General features: G+C 34.3%; 1 protein-coding gene across 1 annotated transcript in view; it reads left to right on the top strand.

Annotated features, from left to right (window-relative positions):
• Positions 1-8,054, top strand: part of LOC126888491 (uncharacterized) — a 50,584-nt gene extending 42,530 nt beyond the window's left edge. Inside the window, exon 3 of the mRNA XM_050656827.1 lies at positions 7,123-8,054. Coding sequence (XP_050512784.1) covers positions 7,123-7,535 — 413 coding nt within the window. The 3' untranslated portion in view covers positions 7,536-8,054. The remainder of the gene's footprint in view (positions 1-7,122) is intronic.
• The last annotated feature ends 11,771 nt before the right edge of the window (positions 8,055-19,825 follow it).

The following is a 19,825-nucleotide window of genomic DNA, read 5'->3' as shown; positions in this document are numbered from 1 at the left end:
AAATAGTTTTTAAAAGCAACAGGTACGTACTTAATTGTACATGTTTCAGTATTGTAATAAAAAATTACATAGATTGTACAAGACCTGGACATGACTACTCCACCAAAAATTCTACCTTTGACATTTATTTACCGATCCCGTCCAGGGAGTTATTAAAGAAATCTATATTATATTCTACAAAAAAACTATACAACCATCTCCCTCTACAACTTAAATCTGCAACATCTTTCCCCAAGTTCCGTAAAATGACAAAAGCCTATTTATCTGAAAGACCATATTATTCAGTAGCAGAGATTCTTAACCAATAACTAAGAAATTACAGTATTCTTATGTATAAGTAGAATATTAATCTAAATCTGAGTGTCATATGCAGTAATATAACTTATTAAATTTCTTAAGGTAGGTTACGCAATTTGCAATTTTTTTTTATTTTGCAATAGATTGTTACTGATTTTTATTTCACTTTATTATGTTTTATTTATATTGACGATTTGTATAATTTTAGTAAATTGTATTTGTTATTGTTTTTATTTATGATTCTTGTAAACTTTGTCTATAAAATTGTTAAATTTTTCTTGACAATAAAGCATATTTCTATTCTATTCTATTCGTAGGCAGGTACTTACCTATTTGGAAAATGTATGTAGGTACTTACCTATCTATTTATAGTAGGTAATGCTTCGATTTACATAATTTGATTACCAACAAAATTTCTACCACTCTTCATCTAATATACCTATTGTTTTCTTACTATAATATGTTTTGTTATATTTTAATATTTTAATGCCCTTTGTGAACATACACACAAACATCAAACTAATTTGATTAAATTCAGAACTGTCAAACAGTAAAACGTTCAGTTAACCTATCTTCCCACATGACAAGTACGTATAAGTGGTCAAGACGGGTGTCGGGTGTGTGTAAATGGATTTCCTGTCTAAGCACGCGGGTTCGAATCCCAATGCAAGTTTTTATTTTTTTATTTTTTCTTATACATTTTATGATTGTGAATATATTTGTTATATAATTTTTTTCAGAAAATGCGTATTTAGTTAAAATTTTTGCCAACAATGTTTGTTCAGAAATCATTTCTTTGTTGCATTTTTCAATGTGTTTGTGTGTGTTTTATTCATTTATTTTTTTAATTTTTGGTATCTAATTTTTTATTAAAAATGTTTGGAAAGTAGTAAGTATTAGAATTAGTTTAATTTTTAAATAAAATATAAATAAACTGTTTAATTAAAGTACATAATATATTAATTTCATTGGAATCATATAATAGAAGTGTAACTTCTTACGTGCGTACCAAGTACACACACATCCTTTTTTATTTCTTCTTCTATATTTTTGAGGTCATTTTGAAAGATCTTTTTGGAATATATATTAAATAAAAGTGGAGAAAATACACAGCACTGACGAACTCGTCGTTTATTGATATTTCTGCTGTCAGGCGATTGTCTATTTTGATTGACGCTATTTGATCCCAATATAGGTTTTTAATAAGGGCCACAGTGTTAAAGTCTATACCTTGTTGCGTTAGGATTTCTATGAATTTTGTGTGTTTTCTTATTTGTGGGGATTTTTGTCCGGGATTATTTGTTCGGGGATTATTTGTCGGAACCCCCCAAAAACATTGATTATTTCTTACCCATAAGCTGGTTCTTGTTTTAGTCGAAAGGATATGATGCTACAACAGTACAGTAAAAAGTTTACAACAGGAATCTGCTTATTTATAAAAAAAATTAACAAATAATTTATTTTTTATTTGAAACCAATCATTTATTCTAACGTTAATATTAATTAATAAGATAAAATAAAAAATTGTTTAGTCTGATACTACTTTGAGCTTTCTAATATTTTTTATTTAAAATCGATGTTCAACTTTTTCTCCATAAAAAATGACCCCGAAGCCGCTAAAATTTGCTTTTTCGGCATTTTTAATTGTTTATTTGCAAGTAATCATTTTATGGAAAAACCACAAGATTTAACTTTCATTAGTAATTGCACAAGAGCTCTAAAATTCTACATTAATTTTAGAGATCGAGTGCAATTTGTTGCGATTATTTCATGCATAAAACTGTTCAAAACCAAAATTTTATTGTAATTTATTTATGTAAGTACAAATTAGTACAATTAAATACACAGTTTTTATAAATTTTTGACGGTTGAAAGTCATCACTTTTATAATTTTTAAAACATTAATTGTCATTAATATCACTGAATGTATTTTTTCATAGCAACGAAGGGCATCTGACGTAATATACTTGACGACGGGCAATTATCAAAAATTATCAATTTAATTTAGATATCTGTAGCTTTCTATTGGTCAGAATCTCCTATGAATGAAATAATCGCCTTAAAATAACCCAAATTATCAAAAATAGTTTTTTCGAACAGAAAGGGCAGATTTTTTTATAATTTGTTTAAAAATGTGTTATAAATGGATAGGTTTCCATGGAAAATTTTTGGAAAAATTTTAAACATTGCATATTATTAGCACTACAATCTATCGATTAAAACAAGTTTCAGCTTGTGAGTACGAAATTACCTTTTTTGACAAAACAATTGCTCTGTGAACAAATATCTTTGTTTCTATAAGTGATACAAACTTATTTTTTTAAGATGTATTTTTATATCCTTTCACATGGTGTATTTTGTTTTTTTTTGTGAAGGTTAAAACGGTGCCGATATTTTAATTGTTTATAAGTAAAAAAATGGTACTTCATTCGGCATGAATTTTATTTATAAATAAGCAATTTTGAATTAAAAGTGTTTGTTAAAAACATGAAAATTTGAGTCCGTACGAAGAGAATGAACCCTTCTAAACATTGAAAAAACACCTGTACAGTTATTTAGAAACGAGCTTTTTCTCTGAAATTTAATAAACTGATGTTAAGTTTACAAACTAATCGACCGATCGTGGCCCGAATCGGCCCATCTTCTGCACGTATAATAACTATAATATAAAATTTTCTTCTTCTTCTTCTTCCTACTTTACAAATAGGCTCAATGCCTATTTAAATTGGTTTTTAGCCTGAATTGACGTTTTCTGACCATTTTTCCCTCGGTCGTCCCAATGATCTTCTTCCAATTGGCGATTTGTCTCTTGCTATTCGTACTATTCTATTTTCTGTCATTCTTTCTATGTGTTGATTCCATTATATTTTTCGTCCTCTTCGTCCACATGTTTATTTCTTCTATACCAGATCTAGCTCGTACTTCCTCACTTCCTACTCTGTCTTTTAGAGTATGGTTTGTTATTTTTCGCAAGTCTCTCATTTCTGCTGTTTCCAGCAGTCTCTGCAGCAGATCCTGCTATCTGTTCAGCATGTTCACTCAAGGGCGGACCCAGGACCGATTTTCGGGAGGGGCCATGACCTTTTTTGATGAGGGGTACTTTGGGGTCTGGTGGTAATTAAAAAAAAATAGGGTTACAATGGTGAATTTTAAGGCACTTTTCACACACTTTTCAGTGACATAAAGTCATTCAAAACTTATCGATATTAAAGTATTATTAAAGTCAGTACCGATTCCTACACATTTCTTCGTATTCAAGTGCAGTTGTTTTAACAAGTTGAATACTATTTTTCCAATGCTTCTCTGGTGAGGCCTTGTTCTTTCCCTCTTTCTTTTCTTGATTTTCATTAATTATTTTTATGTTCTCATAAGCGTCTATGAACTTGACAAATCTTCGCGAATGCTGCTATTGTGTATGTATCTCAAATTTAGAGAAAGCTGTTCACGTGAGATACGCCGGTCTTTTCGTCAGATATGACAGAGTAATAATTTGCACTTTGAACCTGATTCATTATTTGTTCAATTATTTCCCCACAACATGTTATTATTTGACTTGAAAAGTGGTGCTGCTAATGTATGTTGAAGATGCTGAGGATCGGTGTTGTTTAAGAGTCTTATCTTCTGATGCGATTTTAAACCTTAATAATTCTTCTCATTGCTAGATCCAGCATCTTCGTCCAGAAGCAGAAGGCCATCATTACGATGGCCTCTTAAGCCTTAGATTCCTCGAAAGCGGCACCGACAAACTGCGACCGTAACGACTGCGATGGATGACGTCATAAAAAACTGTACCACACAAAACAATAGCATTGGTTTCAAAGGATGCGCTGGAAACCACCGCTTGCTGAGTTTACACATTTCATTGCCGCAGTGAAGAACCTTGAATTTTAATCTGACGTTATTCATCGCAGTGTTACGGTCGCAGTTTCTCGGTGTCGCTTTCGAGGAAACGCAGGCTTTAGAGAAATATTTTGTCGACCTAAGAACAATATAGACTCTACTATTGGTCGTAGTCTTTCTCTATTTTCTTCTATCAGTTTGGACCTTTAAGAGTCTATTTGGTTAATGAATGACTTTTGCGGGTTGCGATAACTTTGTAGAAAATCTAGCCCAACTTGAACGCACTCCTTGGTGTATGATTTTTTTCATGGGATTGTATGCCTCCATCTTTGCACATTAGTTTGGCGAAAGATGTTAAAGGTTTCGTGAGAACGCTTTGTCATCGTTTGATTTTTCATTAGAAAGAAAAAAATCAACACTTGCAAAACAATCATGTTTAAACGTGCGAAAGTACCAACCAACGCTTTTTTTCTAAGTGCTCGTGACCCAAGTAACTCTTCATTTCTTTTTTTTTTTGTTTGTGTGTACAGAATATAGAAATTGATACGATTTTGATGGCTGCCAAGGTCGTGTCAACAATTTGCACTTTGTAAAATTATCAACATTTTGATTTGCACAACATCCTATGTCATTCTTGAAGCTTCCGTTACTGCTTTTGTTAAATTCTAGTCCAGACGACCTATTTATCCCCTGTTTTGTACATACGTATATTTGTTGGAAACTAAAAACATTTGAATTGCAAATATTTAAATTTATATATTTTTTAAATTCTCGGAGGGGAACATGACCCCCATGGACCCCTCCCTGGATCCGCCCATGTGTTCACTTGTTTTTGTACTTCTTCTTCCACTTTTCCGTAGCTTGTGAGTTTTATTCCCAAATGTTCCGTTTCCATAACTTATTCTATTATTTTGTTATTTACGACCAGTTTACTTGGTCTCGGTTCCTCTGATATCACTATCGATCTAGTTTTCACTGTTGAGATCACCATGTTGTATTTTAGCGCCCTTTCTTCGAATTCTTTAATTAATCTTTGTAAGCCATCTTCATTTTCATAGATATAAAAACTACATAATATTGTGAAATATGTTTTAAACATTTTTATTTTTTGTACTTTTTGTTTATTTTACAACGCGGCAATATCGCCGGTCTGGAATAAGAACAACGTAACTGCAAATTTTGTTAATTCCTGTTTATTGTGTATTTAACTTCTAAAATACTATATACAGATGATACAAAAGCGACAGAACTGAAACTATTTGCTGAACCACCACAGTTTAGTTTCGTCGTTATTGAAATACGCACCATTTTAGACCTTGTTTCAGATGAAGAATGACGTAACTGTAAATAGGGTTGAAAACGGGGGGACTAAATTAAGATAACGAAATTCGGACAAATAGAGGTGAAAATAAGAGCCATAGCTGTGAGAATAAGCGGCGTAATAAATAATTTTAAAAACAGTTTTTTTGCACAGAAAAAATTTCAGATCAATAATGACGCAACTGTTAATCGGGTTGAAAATGGGAGGATTAAATTGAGATAATGAAATTTGAACCAATGGGGATGAAACTAAAGCCATCATTGTACGAATAAATGCCATACCGATGCTCTGGACGGTTACTCCTTGTTTAATCACTAATATTTAAAAAAATTTCGATGAAGAATGACGCAACTGTAAAACGTGTTGAAATGGGGGGATTAAATTAGGATATTAAAATTCGAACCATTAGAGATAAAAATAGAAGACATCATTGTAACAATAAGCGCCATACCGATGCTTTGCACGATTACTCCTCATTTAATCCCTATTTTAAAATTTTAAAAATCGTTTTTTTTTGCTCTCCTGAGAAATTTGGCTTTTCCCAGTTACGTCATTCTTATCCTGGACCGGCGATATGTTGTCCATCTTTTGCGATATTTGCGATATTTTGCCGGTTATTAGCGCGCTCATCACTATAGAACAATAAAATGCAGTGATAAACCCGCTAATAACCGAAAAATAACGCAAAAGATGGAAAACATAACACGTAGTGATATAAAAAGAGATAAAACTAGTAGAGAGTGGAGGTCCAAAATTATCGATAGCAACCTATAAATTTAGGTTACATTACACACTTTTCCACGTTTAGAAATATCGGAGAAGCATGACAACTTTCATTATGACAGGAGAATTTTATAAAATTTCCTGGCACAGACGTCTAAAAGTGGGAAATTCTGTAATGTAATGTAGATTCGTACTAGTTTCGTCCATTGCGTTATTTTGCCGGTTATTAGCGCGCTCATCACTGTTTAGTAATGTCTTTACAAAGTGGGTGTTGAACATTAATTTTTTGTTCTAGGCATCCATCTGTGTCGTCCTTTTGATATCCAAAACTATATCCGCAGTACCTTCTAACCCAATAGGATATGGTGGAGGAGATGGAGGTCGTAAACGAGGAGGCAGCGGTTATGGCCGAGGTGGTCATGGCGAAGAGGGTGGTTATAACGGAGTAGGCGGTGTATTTGGTGGCAGTGATGGCAGAGACGGTGATTATGGCCGAGGCGGCAGTTATGGTCGAGGTGGTGAAGGCGAAGACGGCGGTGACGGCCGAGGCGGTCGTGCTGGAAAAGGCGGTTATGGCAGAGTAGGTGGTGTATTTGGAGGCAGTGACGAAAGATCCGGCGGTTATGGTCGAGGCGGTGATGGCGGAGACGGCGGTGACGGCCAAGGCGGTCGTGGTGGAAAGGGCGGAGTAGGCGATGTATTTAGTGGCAGTGATGGCAGAGATGGCGGATGGGGAGTAGGCGGTGGAGGCGGCGGGGGCGGCGGGTTCGGAGGATGGGGATTAGGCGGTGGAGGCGGTGGAGGTGGCGGATGGGGAGTAGGCGGTGGACGTGGTGGACGTGGTGGAGGCGGCGTAGGTGGTGGAGGCGGCGGAGGTAGTGGATGGGGAGCAGGCGGTGTATTTGGTGGCAGTGACGAAAGATCCGGCGGTTATGGTCGAGGCGGTGATGGCGGAGACGGCGGTGACGGCCAAGGCGGTCGTGGTGGAAAGGGCGGAGTAGGCGATGTATTTAGTGGCAGTGATGGCAGAGATGGCGGATGGGGAGTAGGCGGTGGAGGCGGCGGGGGCGGCGGGTTTGGCGGATGGGGATTAGGCGGTGGAGGTGGCGGATGGGGAGTAGGCGGTGGACGTGGTGGACGTGATGGAGGCGGCGGAGGTGGCGGAGGTAGTGGATGGGGAGCAGGCGGTGGATTTGGAGGCAGTGATGGTAGAGACGGCGAGTGGGTAGCATGCGTTGGAGGCAGTGATGGAAAAGGTGGCAATTATAGGCGATGCACTCATGGCAAGCATGGCAAAAGGGCGATTATTACGGAGACGAAGGGTGGGAATATGCAATGGGTTCAGGTACAGTGATAGCGGAGGCGGCGGATGGGGTGTAGGCGGTGGATATGGCTATGACGGTGGCTTTGACGATATAAAAACTATTCTTAACCCGGCAACAGTCGCGCTCTCTTTTGTCACGTAAGCAGTCGCGCGTTAGATTAAATCTAAAAATACGAATTTAAATTTTTATTTTATAATATTTTTATTTATAGTTTTAATATTTTAAAAATATTATTTCTAACAATTTTAAAGCTAATTGGTTTTACGAAAACCCTAAATTACACAAAAAAAAATAAAAAATAACAAAAAAAAATTTAAAAAAAGATACCTACGCATTACTTCAATCTTCGTCGAGGCACTAACGAGTGGAAAGCTATGTTGCACAATTTTTCATCAAGTCATCACGGAAAAGGATAAAATGTTAGATTTTTCCTAACGGCGTGACTGCACCTGTGCTAGTAAAATATCCATGCCTAATTCTACATGTGGACTCTATAAAATTGTATATTTTATGTATTTTATTATATATTGTAAAATGATTTTTAATTATTAGAGTATTTTTTCTATTTGTTTGATATTGTGGGTAATACTCAAAGTATTACAGTATGTACTAGGGCGGTCCGATAAGTACTTAGCCCCCAAAAGAAAAACGAATATTTTTGAAAACAAGTGACTTATTTTTGAACACGGTCTCCTTTTAGCTAGATACATTCGACCCAGCGATGTTTCGACTTCTTTAACCCATCGGAAAAATATGTTTTCTCGAGGTCCGCAAAATAGGCTTCCATAGAGGCGATAAACACGTCATTCGACTTAAATTTCTACTCGGCGAGTGATTTTCTTACGTTTGGAATTAAAAATATGTCTTAAATTGTCAAATTTGGAGAATCCGGAGGATAGTATAGAAGTTCCGAGCCCAATTTGAAAAGTTTGGCCATGGCGACGGTGGAGGTGTGAGCCGGTGTGTTGTCATGGTGGTAGAGAATTTCTTCCCCAATTGTGGTTGTTTTTTCTAAAATTAGGTGTGGAATCGGTCCAAAAATGTGGCATATTAAAGACCTGTGGCAATTTTGCCTTCTTCCAGGAAGTTAATATAGATCACACCTTGTTGATTTTAGAAGATTGTGGCCATCACCTTTCCGGTCAAAAAATATAATACGCTGTAACACACATCACATACAGACATATACCTCACACCACACCCTGCACACTCACCTCACCTAATACGTAAAACAAAAATAAAACACTCTACTACACTACACTTAACAGTCTAAGAAAATATATAGACTAAAACACCAAACGTATACATAATCTGAAGAGATAACTGAGTGCTGGCGTATGTTCCCTCCGAGCCGCCAAAAATCACACAGGATAGGGAGAAAGTAGTAGTTTTCTGTGGTTTCCTACCTTCATTGCACAATGATACCTATACCTAGGAGAGGATCTAGCCACAGCTAACCTCCACGAGATTGGCAAAAAACAAACAGAACCAAAATTCTGAAAAGAACTGTTTGTTTCCTGGACTTGGGTCTTCGTTGCAGACTTGGTACCAGCACTAGGGGAAAAAATAAAGAAAACCCAAGAAGAGCTCGTCTGGTGACGGTAGCATTGATGCGACTGGCGCTCTGGTGAAGAGTTGAAGATTCGAGAAAGCCTAAACGCGTATTAAACCTAGACGGACCAAGGCGGTTAAAAAGTAGCCACAACATTGCATTACACCCGATTTTCTAAATACCTTTGCTCCTAAAATCTCATATAATTATTAGTTGTCGGCGTACTACTTACTGCTAGGGATGGGAAAAACCTACCGGTTTAAACCTAAAACCGGTTTTTTTACTTCGCAATAACCGGTTTTACCGGTTGTTTTTTTGTCCCAGTTATAACCGGTTTTTTCTTTTTAAAGTAAAAACCGGTTATTAGGTTTTTACGGTGATTAGGATTAGGTTAGGTATTATTTTTGATCCCAATCATAATTATTATTCTCAAGTAATTATTCCAAACAGAACCATAATTAAAATTTTATTTTATTTTATAAAATTCAGAAGCAAACTGAAAGTGCAATCTCACATCAGCCAGAAACAAACATTAAGTTTTATTATAATGTGTATTTCCTTGAACAGGTATTTGTAATCATAATATTTACATAAGAAGTGATCTGGTTCAATTAGACGCAAACATCATCTATTTTTCACACTTTACTCTTGATATTGAAAGTGGGTGAATGACTTTTTCTGATTACCAAAATAATGCTCTGACTATGAATATCGAATTACTGATTACGAATACCAGTCTCCAAGAATTTCGCTACGTTTTCAAAACGATACACTCATACAGGAAGTATTAAATGAGTTAAAATGTACCTATTCTACAAATATACAAACGTGTTAAAAGTAATACATGTCCTTTCGATAGTACTAATTTTGATCATATTGATATCGAGTCGAATGGAGTATCGCAAACTAAAGTGTATTGTAAATGCAATTTTGTAACCTATTGGATTAAAAAAAGCGAAAACCGGTTTCTCCAAAAACCGGTTTTTTTGGCCGGTTATAACTGCCAGGTTAAACCGTTAGCAAAAAAATCCAGTATAACCGAAAACCGGTGTTTTGTCAAAAACCGCCATCCCTACTTGCTGCCCTATTAAATGCCATAATCAGCATTTCTATAATGTTTCTTATACTTTTATAAAAACTTGATAGTGGACTATGAATAATCCCCCTTGAATACCTTCCACATCATCTAGAACGAAAAGGGACGATGCCATTCATGTTGCAAATTAATAGCAAAATCTAAAAGAGAAGGGAAAATCAGTTGGAAAAAACAACCATAGTTTGTTCAAAACGCCAGAAGCATGTATGTGGTAAGCACAGCAAGTAATCAAATGTTTCTCTTACGATGATGCCAATTCCCCTGAAGCCGTAGACTCCGGGTAAATTATAAATTCTTATGTTTTATCTGTTCCATTAATGGTGATGAACATGAAATTGAAATTGCAACAAAACTAACCAACCCAAAATTTGCGTACCTTGTAAAAATAGAGGTAAGTTATGTAACAAAGATAAAAAAGAATGTCCAACATATAAATTGCTTCTAGAATGTTTAGTTCAGAAAACAGACTTTGGCACACAATAATTATGAAAATATATAAAAATCAAATAAATATTATATCAAAATCTAAAATAATACAAAATCTAAATATCATAATGTATATGTTACAGTGAAAGTTGACGTTTCAGGGAAGGTTAACCTTTACTAGTCACGGTCGACTCTCGCTGGGCATCTTAGTGAAAGTTGAATTCTGAAATAACAAGATCAACTTTCACTAGTGAAGGTTGACCATTCTTAGTGAACGTCAACCTCCCCTACAGCAGTCTAGGGAAAGTTACACAGACGTACAAACAAGATCAACATCCACTAGTGAAGGTTGACAATTCCTATAGTGAATGACAACCTCCTCTACAACAGTCTAGGGAAAGTTAGAGAGAAATAAAAGACTAATCTTAAATCACGTATACTTTTATAACAAAAGTAAATTTAGAATTTGAAAGATGAACAAATAAGAACAAAATAAAACGTGAAACTATAGTCTACAATTTAAAGACTATAATAGAGACGAAAATACTATAGTCAACAATAATAAAATTATTTGTTGCAACATGATAATGCTTTATGGCATTTGGAATTGCATAAAACATTGTTTTTTATGCAGTAACACTTCTTTGTTTGGCACTTCTTGTTACAACTGCACTTAAAAAATCCTTGCCCACTTCCGGTTGACTGAGTAGTAGCAACTGTTCGTAAAGTAAGTGTCTTTTCCATTGGAATTTCATCTTCTTTTATAATGTTTACTGGACAAGTATTAAACTGGGATCTGCAAATAAAAAGATACTTGCAGGCTTAAATGTAAAATTACTAATTATTATACTATGCGGTATTAAATACGTTCAAACAAGTTAAACTTCATAAAAGTATTAAAAATGTAAACTAAATTGACGACAGGTCAAGGTCGTTCGCCCGCCGTGCACATCCGCCAGATGTTCAACATTCCCTAGGCTGATTCCGTGAAGGTTCACCTTCCCTAGTGAAAGCTGATATATATTTTCTACTATCAACATTCACTGGTCATTTCAGTGAAGGTCGACAATCACTAGCGACGGTACACCTTGACTAATATTCAGCTTTCACTGTAACATATATATATTTTGACATTCAAATATATGTATATAATAATTTATATCTAAATAACCTAATATATAAAAGTCTCTCTAATGCATTGGTCAAAAAAAAAATCGAAGAGATAGCAAAGCATACTTTACCTGCTCTTTATATAATACATTGTATCGGATGTGGAGTACGGAGTCAGGAATATAAATATCTTTTAATCACTAAAGTATATATAAAAATCAAAATAAGATTAATGAAAATTAAATTAATAGACATAAAATAAAATATAAATGGCTAATCATTCATTCAAAATAAATATTGGACAAATAAATGGAATGCGTAGTGCAACCGTAATACATGAAATAACGAAATTAGCAGAAGAAAAAAATCTTGATATTATATGCATTCAGGAACCATACACAAAATTGAATAAAGTCCCACACATGCCTATAAGTTCACAATGTGCGAGCGTAGGAGATAATCCTATGGCTGTAACCATATTTTTTAACAAAGATATGAAAATTATATTAATAAGTCAATATAGTAATCGACATTGTGTGTGTTTAGAACTTCTAACTAAGGCAGGGAAAATAATTATCGCGAACTTGTATTGTCAGTTCAGTGAAGACATAGACGATTACGTGGAACAGATGAGAGCTATATTCATAGCATACCGAAACGAACGAGTTGTGATTGTGGCTGATGCTAATGCTAAATCAGTATTATGGAATTCAAATCAAACAGATCAGAAAGGTACATTAGTTGAAGAGATGATAAATGAACTTCAACTAATAGTTCATAATAAACCAGGAAATCCACCAACTTTCCAGAATAGAGCAGGTGCATCTAGTAACATAGATATAACTCTATCGAATGTCGCAGCAGCAAACCTAGTTCTAGACTGGGAAGTAGTTGAACATGCAACAACAAGTGATCACAATCTCATAACGTTCAAATTGAGTAACCTAGAGCCACGTAATACGGAAATGTCTTCGTTGAGGTACAATATAAGAAAATCGAATTTTGAACTACTTAGGTCTGAATTCCGTGCACCACGTCTGATACAAAGAGGGGATAATATAAATACTGCGACAAAAGAATTAACTAAAGCAATTAGAAAAGCAATGGATACAGCAATTCCAAAAATATCCAATAATAAAAAATTAAAAAACTTTGCCTGGAAGGAAAACCTCACGAGAATGAGAAGCAGAGTAAGATATGCGCGAAAGCGATATCAACGAAGAAGTATCTTTCTCGAGAGGCAAATACTTCTAGGAGAGTATAGAAGATTAAAAAACGAATATAAAGAAGAAATAAATATAACGAAAGCGAGAAGTTGGGAAGCTTTTGTTTCAAGACATTTAGAATTAGATATGTGGGGTGTCCCATACAAAATTGTATCTAAAAAACTTAAATGTCCAACAATGCTTTCTACTTTACAAAAAGCAGATGGTTCATATACAAAAAGTTGGGAGGATTCAGCTGATACACTACTAGATGTATTACTACCTCCTGACGACTTAGAAAATGAAACAATAGAACAAAAAAATATTAGAACACTGATGATACAAGAGTATGAGATACCAGAAGAAAGACAGTTAGAAGAATTTACTGAAGAAGAAATATATGAATGTATGAAAAACATGAAAAGAAAAAAGGCTCCTGGGCCAGATAATATTCATGTAGAAATTCTTCAGGCACTTTCAGAGTACTTAATACCTATACTCACTTCTTTATATAATGAATGTCTAAGACAACAAAAGTTTCCCAACAACTTTAAACAAGCTGAAGTTATAATTATAAGTAAAGGAGAAGATAAAGATCCAAATTTACCTAAATCTTATAGACCAATATGCTTACTAAACACAATGGGGAAATTACATGAAAAATTACTTTGTAAAAGACTAAATTAAATAAGACACGAAACTGGACTTCACCCAAATCAATATGGCTTCAGGGAAGGAAAATCAACAGAAGATTCTATTGATAAAGTTTTTAATATAATTGGGGGGAGCACAAAGAAGTATGTTTTGATGATCTTTATAGATGTTTCTGGAGCTTTTGACAATTTATGGTGGCCGGCATTATTCGAAAGACTTCGACAGATGCATTGCCCCAGAAACTTGTACGGAAGTTTCAGAAACTATTGTCAAGACCGATATGCCAGCTTAAGTTGTCCAATGGATAAAAAGACGAGACATATAACTAAAGGTTGTCCACAAGGTTCAGTGTGTGGGCCTATTTTTTGGGACATAATGTTAGAAGAACTGCTGGAACGGTTAGCTGTGGATCCTGAAGTTCTATGGAGCATAGCGTATGCGGATGATTTGCTGCTTATCATAGATGCTAATTCAAGAAGAGAACTAGAAATAAAATAAAATGGAGTACTTGAAAATATAAATGAATGGATAAAAAAAGTTAAACTAACTATATCAGAAACAAAAACAACATATAGCCTTATAAAGGGAAAACTTGAAAGAAATCCAAGTATACAAATAAGGGGGACAGCAATAAAAAGAACAAAAATAACTAAATATCTTGGTATCATAATCGATGAACCAAGACTCTTTACAAACCATATAAATAGCGTCTGTGAGAAGGCAGCGAAAGTCATGCATTGCATTGCAAGCCTAGCACAAAGGAAGTATAGAATTCCGTTCCAGCATATGCGCGTATACCTGAGTACGATACTTGCCTCAATTGTAGGGTACGGTGCAAGTGTATGGGCACACAGACTAACAAATAATACAAATATTGAAAAACTGAATAAAGCACAAAGAGGTTTCCTTGTTAGAATGACAGGAGCCTTCAGTACTACGGCAACATCAGCTTTAACAGTATTGACTGGTGTAATGCCCATGCACTTGGAAACACAAAAACGTGCATGTAGATATTGGCAAAGAAAAGAAAATTATGAAAAAATAATACAATTAATGGGAATAGAAATCAGAACAAAAAGAGAATTAGAAGAAATATTAAATAGAAAATGGCAAAACGAATGTGATAATTCCCCTAAAGCAAGACGTCTCTATAATTTTATTCCAAATTTAAATAATATACCAAATTATTTTAACCCAAAAAAAGGATTAATCCATTTTCTTACAGGGCACGGTCCGTACCCTACATACCTACATAGATTTAACTTAAAAGACAATCAATATTGTGAATGTGGAGAAATAGGCACACCAGAACACATAGTATTTATTTGCGAAAGACAAACAAATACACAAGAACTACAGAGAATGAGAAGAGACCTTGTTGGCATAAATATAGTAAATATAATACAAAATGAAGAATTATTTAATACACTAAATAATTTAGCGGACATAATATCAAAGAAACAATTAGAATTATATAATATTAGACGAAGAAGAAATCAAGTAAATAATATCCAACCTCTATGAATTTTAATAAGAAATTATACAAAAAAAAATTAAAATTACATATAAAAATATAAAATAAAATATTGGAATAATTAAATAAATATTTATATAATAAATAATTAAAAATTAATATCAAATATAAAATAAAATAAAATAAATCAAAAATCAAAAAAAAAAAAAATTAATCAAACAAAAAAAAAAAATTAAACTAAAAACCTGAAATTTTAAAACTCAATGGTCTGAGGCTCACCGAAGTACCATTGAGAATATCATAAAGTCGATTAGACCTGCACTTAAAATTATTCGTGACTATTTTTAGATGAATAGTGCTGGCATTTCTCATCTGAGAATGAGAAATGGGAGCACTTTTATAAAAATTATATGTTAAAAAAAAAGTAATAATTTATCTTTTGTTTATTAGTTTTTGTTTAGTTGCTGTTATTTGTTTATTAGAATTGTTTCATTTGACAAAGTGTGGCACAAAGGCTTGTTACTAAAATTAAAAAGATATCTTCCCATCCAATTTGTACATCTAATACAATCATATATGGAAGATAGAACTTTTAGAGTTAAACAGGAAGGCGAATATTCAGAATTACTGCCAATTAAAGCAGGAATCCCACAGGGCAGTGTTCTGGGACCCATACTATATTTATTATATACTTGTGACGTACCTGTTACAGAAAATATTAAACTGGCAACATTTGCAGACGACACTGCAATACTAGCAGTCGGTGAAACATTCGAAGAAACAACTAGACACCTGCAAAATGCAGTAAACAAAATAAACACCTGGAATAATAAATGGCGCATAAAAATCAATGAAGGGAAATCTGCCCATATCGATTTCACCTACAAAAGAATAAATAGTCACCCAGTTAGAATAAACAATAAAATCGTTCCGTACAAGAAAACAGTTGAATATCTAGGGCTACATTTGGATAGCAAATTAAAGTGGCAGGAACATATCAGAAAGAAAACCGAAGAACTAAAACTGAAGTACAAGAAGTTATATTGGTTATTAGGTAGAAGCTCACAACTTACAATCAAAAACAAAGTATTAGTTTACAAACAAATGCTCCAACCAGTATGGTCCTATGGTCTACAGTTATGGGGCTGTACTAGTGAGAGTAACTATGCTTGCCTTCAAAGAGTCCAAAACCGAATACTAAGAAACATAGTCAACGCTCCATGGTATATCCGCAACAAAGACCTACATCGGGAACTTCGTATAGCAACAATCAAAGAAGAAATAAAGAAGATTGCCAAGGGTCACGAAAAACGACTCCACAACCATACAAACAGGGAAGTGTTAGAACTTTTAGATAATCAAAACCTAGTCCGCAGGCTCAAACGCACCAAACCTTTTGAACTTGTGTGATAGTGATAAATCTATAAAAATGTCAGTGTCAGTTTACATTCGGACAGTGAACCTAGCCACAACAGTGATGTGTGCAACAATAATTATTAATTTCTAAGGTGAACCGTTGGGAATACCTAGGACAGTACAGTAGTAGATTAAGTTAAATGTAAAATGCTGGTTAGTCTTAAGATTAGGTGCATTGTTAATTTAATAAATAATAAAAAAAAATTAGAATTGTTTACAATTTGTAGTTTTCATAATTAGTAGTAGATTAGGGCTATTGTTAATTAGTCAAATAGAAAAAATTCTTAAAATAATAATATTGTAATAAACTACTGTAATCCCATCAGGAAACCACCTGGATTAGTCACAAGAGGCCAGGTCAATTGTATTGTACTATAAATAAATAAATAAAATAAATAAATAAATAAATGTTCCATTAATGTCTAGGAATAAGATATTTATTTGTAAAAGAATTATTTTTAAATTGATTTAAAAAAATCACGTTTTTTTATTAATTTATGTGTGGACATTTATTGACCCCCTTGGTCCTCGATGTTTCTCACGAAAGGTTGGTCCTGCAAGGGTTAAATAACGTGTCTTCTTGTTGTTCACTGCATCGACTACTCATTCGTCTCTGGTGAGTACCGGCTGATCCAAGTTTCGTTGACGGTCATGAAGAAACGTTAAAACTTCTTTCGGATTACGCTTAATCAGCCTCAGACACTGCTCTGAACTGGTCTCATGGTTGCGCTTGTTTGCTTGTTTGCCTGAGTGAGAAAACGCGGCACCCATCGCGCTGATAGCTTTCCCATGCCCAAAATTTCATGCAGGATATGATCTATGTGACACTTTGAGTTGCCTACTGTCTCAGCTATATTGTGAAACTTAAGTCGGCGGTCTACCAATACAAAATCGTGAGTTTCTTTCACGTTTTCCTCCGTAGTAGCCGTTGGGCTTAACTTATCAAAAATTGACCTGAGATTACGTTGAAACTTGTTATATCAATTTTTGTCGGTCATCATCGAAGAAGAAGAGAGACAGTACAAATCATACTAACGCCCTTTGATTTAACTGTTCGATTTCTGAAAAACAAGGATGTCACCGACAGGTATTGCTCGTTTTTCATTTTTCTAAAATCAGCAGATCCCGCTTCCACACGCGGTCAAATCAAAACTACAAGTCCGATTTGGCTGAAATTTTTGACAGGCGCCGTCTACAAGAATGTATTATGATGGTATATTTCTCTTGCGATATTGTAGCCCTAGGGTGCAGAGGCTAAGTACTTATCGGACCAACCACGTAATATATTAAAAAATAAATATTGTACTAATAAAGTAGAGTGTAGATGTTTCGAACTGTAGTTTTCTTACCAAAAATAATCATATGATAACAAAATTGTTGTAAGCGGAATCAAACATATAGATTACTTTTTTCCCGAAAGGATAATCGAGACAAACAAATATAACGTAAAAGATAACAAGGCAAAATGCGTAAATTGTTTGGAAAAGAATCTAACCAACTACATAGGTTGCAAAATTCATAAAGAATTGCAACAAAAAGTATATCCCAGAGGAATGCCAATGAAATGAGTTAATATGCTCATGAAATCAAAATATTTATCATTAAAAACAATATTAATATTTTACTACGTAGTTGCAGAGATACACTTTACGATTTCTTTAACCCTTATCCGGGCAACACATTTTACTTACGTAACCGGGCAACTCGGGTCCGTTGGGCTAACCACTGTTGAATGTACTATTCATATTTACCCATATATTTCTAGTATTTATTTTTTGATTTTTTTATTAAAGTGAAATTTAAATTGTCTAGACTAAGTATGCTACTATAGTATGCGGTCTACCTCGAGGGTGCGATTTACCTGAAAGATTTGCAAAAAATAATGAAATGCAAGAAAACTTTTGTAGAAAAAATATTTATTCGCAAGTAATAAACCTTTGGAAGGTTATGTTTTTTTCTGATAAATAGTACTTCCAAAAGTTTTGGTTGACTTGATTCCACACATCGCGTATTGCTGCTAATTTGTCGTTCTTTCTCCGTTCAGACCTCGTGTCCTTATCATCAAATCGAACAAATCTTAGAAAATTCTGTATCTTTTTAACCGCATGGTAGCTTTAAATATAGTAGGTCCATAAAATTTACTCCAAAGTATATCTACATTATGGATGTTGGCATTCAGGTGCCCTGCAGTTAGTAGTAGAAGAATAAAGCTCTGTAGAGTCGCAATGTTTTCAGTTCTCTCTCCCCAGAACTTTTTCGGCTTCTTTATTTTTACACTCTACTATTTCATTCACACTTTTTGCGTCCACAAACAAACAAAAGGAATCAACAGGATCATATACACTTTGACCAGGCGCTAACCTTACTTTGTACACATTGCTTTTTATTATGTCGCAGGATCGCATACGTCCTGTCGGTTGTGGTTGACTCTTTTAGTTAATTCAATCCTTAGTTTCAAAAAATACATGCTCTAAAATCTGGGAACTTGCAGCTACACATTCTTCTTCATCATCACTCAATAATACTTGCTAATCATCCTCTTCACTTGCTTCCGAAAGATTATCTTCAATTTCAGAGTCAATTTCAATGTCACTTGCTTCAGGAGATGCTTCATCATCGGAATCCCATATATTATTAGCAATATCTTGCAGTTCTGCAGCTGATAATGGTTTTTGGGACATTTTACTCACACTGTTTACTTTCAATGTAATTCAATATAATTCTAGGAGCTTAGTTCTCGACACTAACATCGATATCATACGACGGATAGCAGATGCATTATTTATTTTAAAATATGTATAGGTACCTGCCTAACAATATTATTGCATTCCAACAATAATTATCAGTTTTTAAAATTCATTTAGAATAGATATAACACCTATTGTAAGCATCTCCTTGATGTTCACATCAAAGAGATTTTACATTGTTTGTTACACGTTTAGACTTTATTATTGATCTCCGGATGTCCGGAATCATTTAGTTATTCGTGGTTGAAAGTGACAGTTTTTCGACGGAAAATCGACTTTTTTAGAGGGTTTTGTGAGAATACCTCGAAAAATATGCATTTAATAAAATAAACTGTACACATCAAAATTGTATCGTTTAGTAACACAAACGAAACTGTTTTTCTATAATATTTTTACGACCAATATAAACCGAGACACGGCATGTTAATGGTTGGCTTTTTTCGTCTAATGCATAATTTGAAATAATCAAAGACAAGTAACGGGAAAACTTTGCATTTTTCTAGGAAAACTTACAGGATGTTTTTTCAAGCATACAATAAGATCTTTAAAAAAAAATAATAAAAAGTTTCTGACTTAAAAATTGGGCAATTTATGATAAAAAAATTCGGAACCTATTTTTCACTACGAAAAAAACAGTGA

The sequence above is a fragment of the Diabrotica virgifera genome, chromosome 7, assembly GCF_917563875.1.
Source record: "Diabrotica virgifera virgifera chromosome 7, PGI_DIABVI_V3a".
NCBI classification, from domain to species: domain Eukaryota; kingdom Metazoa; phylum Arthropoda; class Insecta; order Coleoptera; family Chrysomelidae; genus Diabrotica; species Diabrotica virgifera.
Note: the sequence above shows the minus strand (reverse complement) of the source record. Positions and strands in the feature narration are given on the sequence as shown.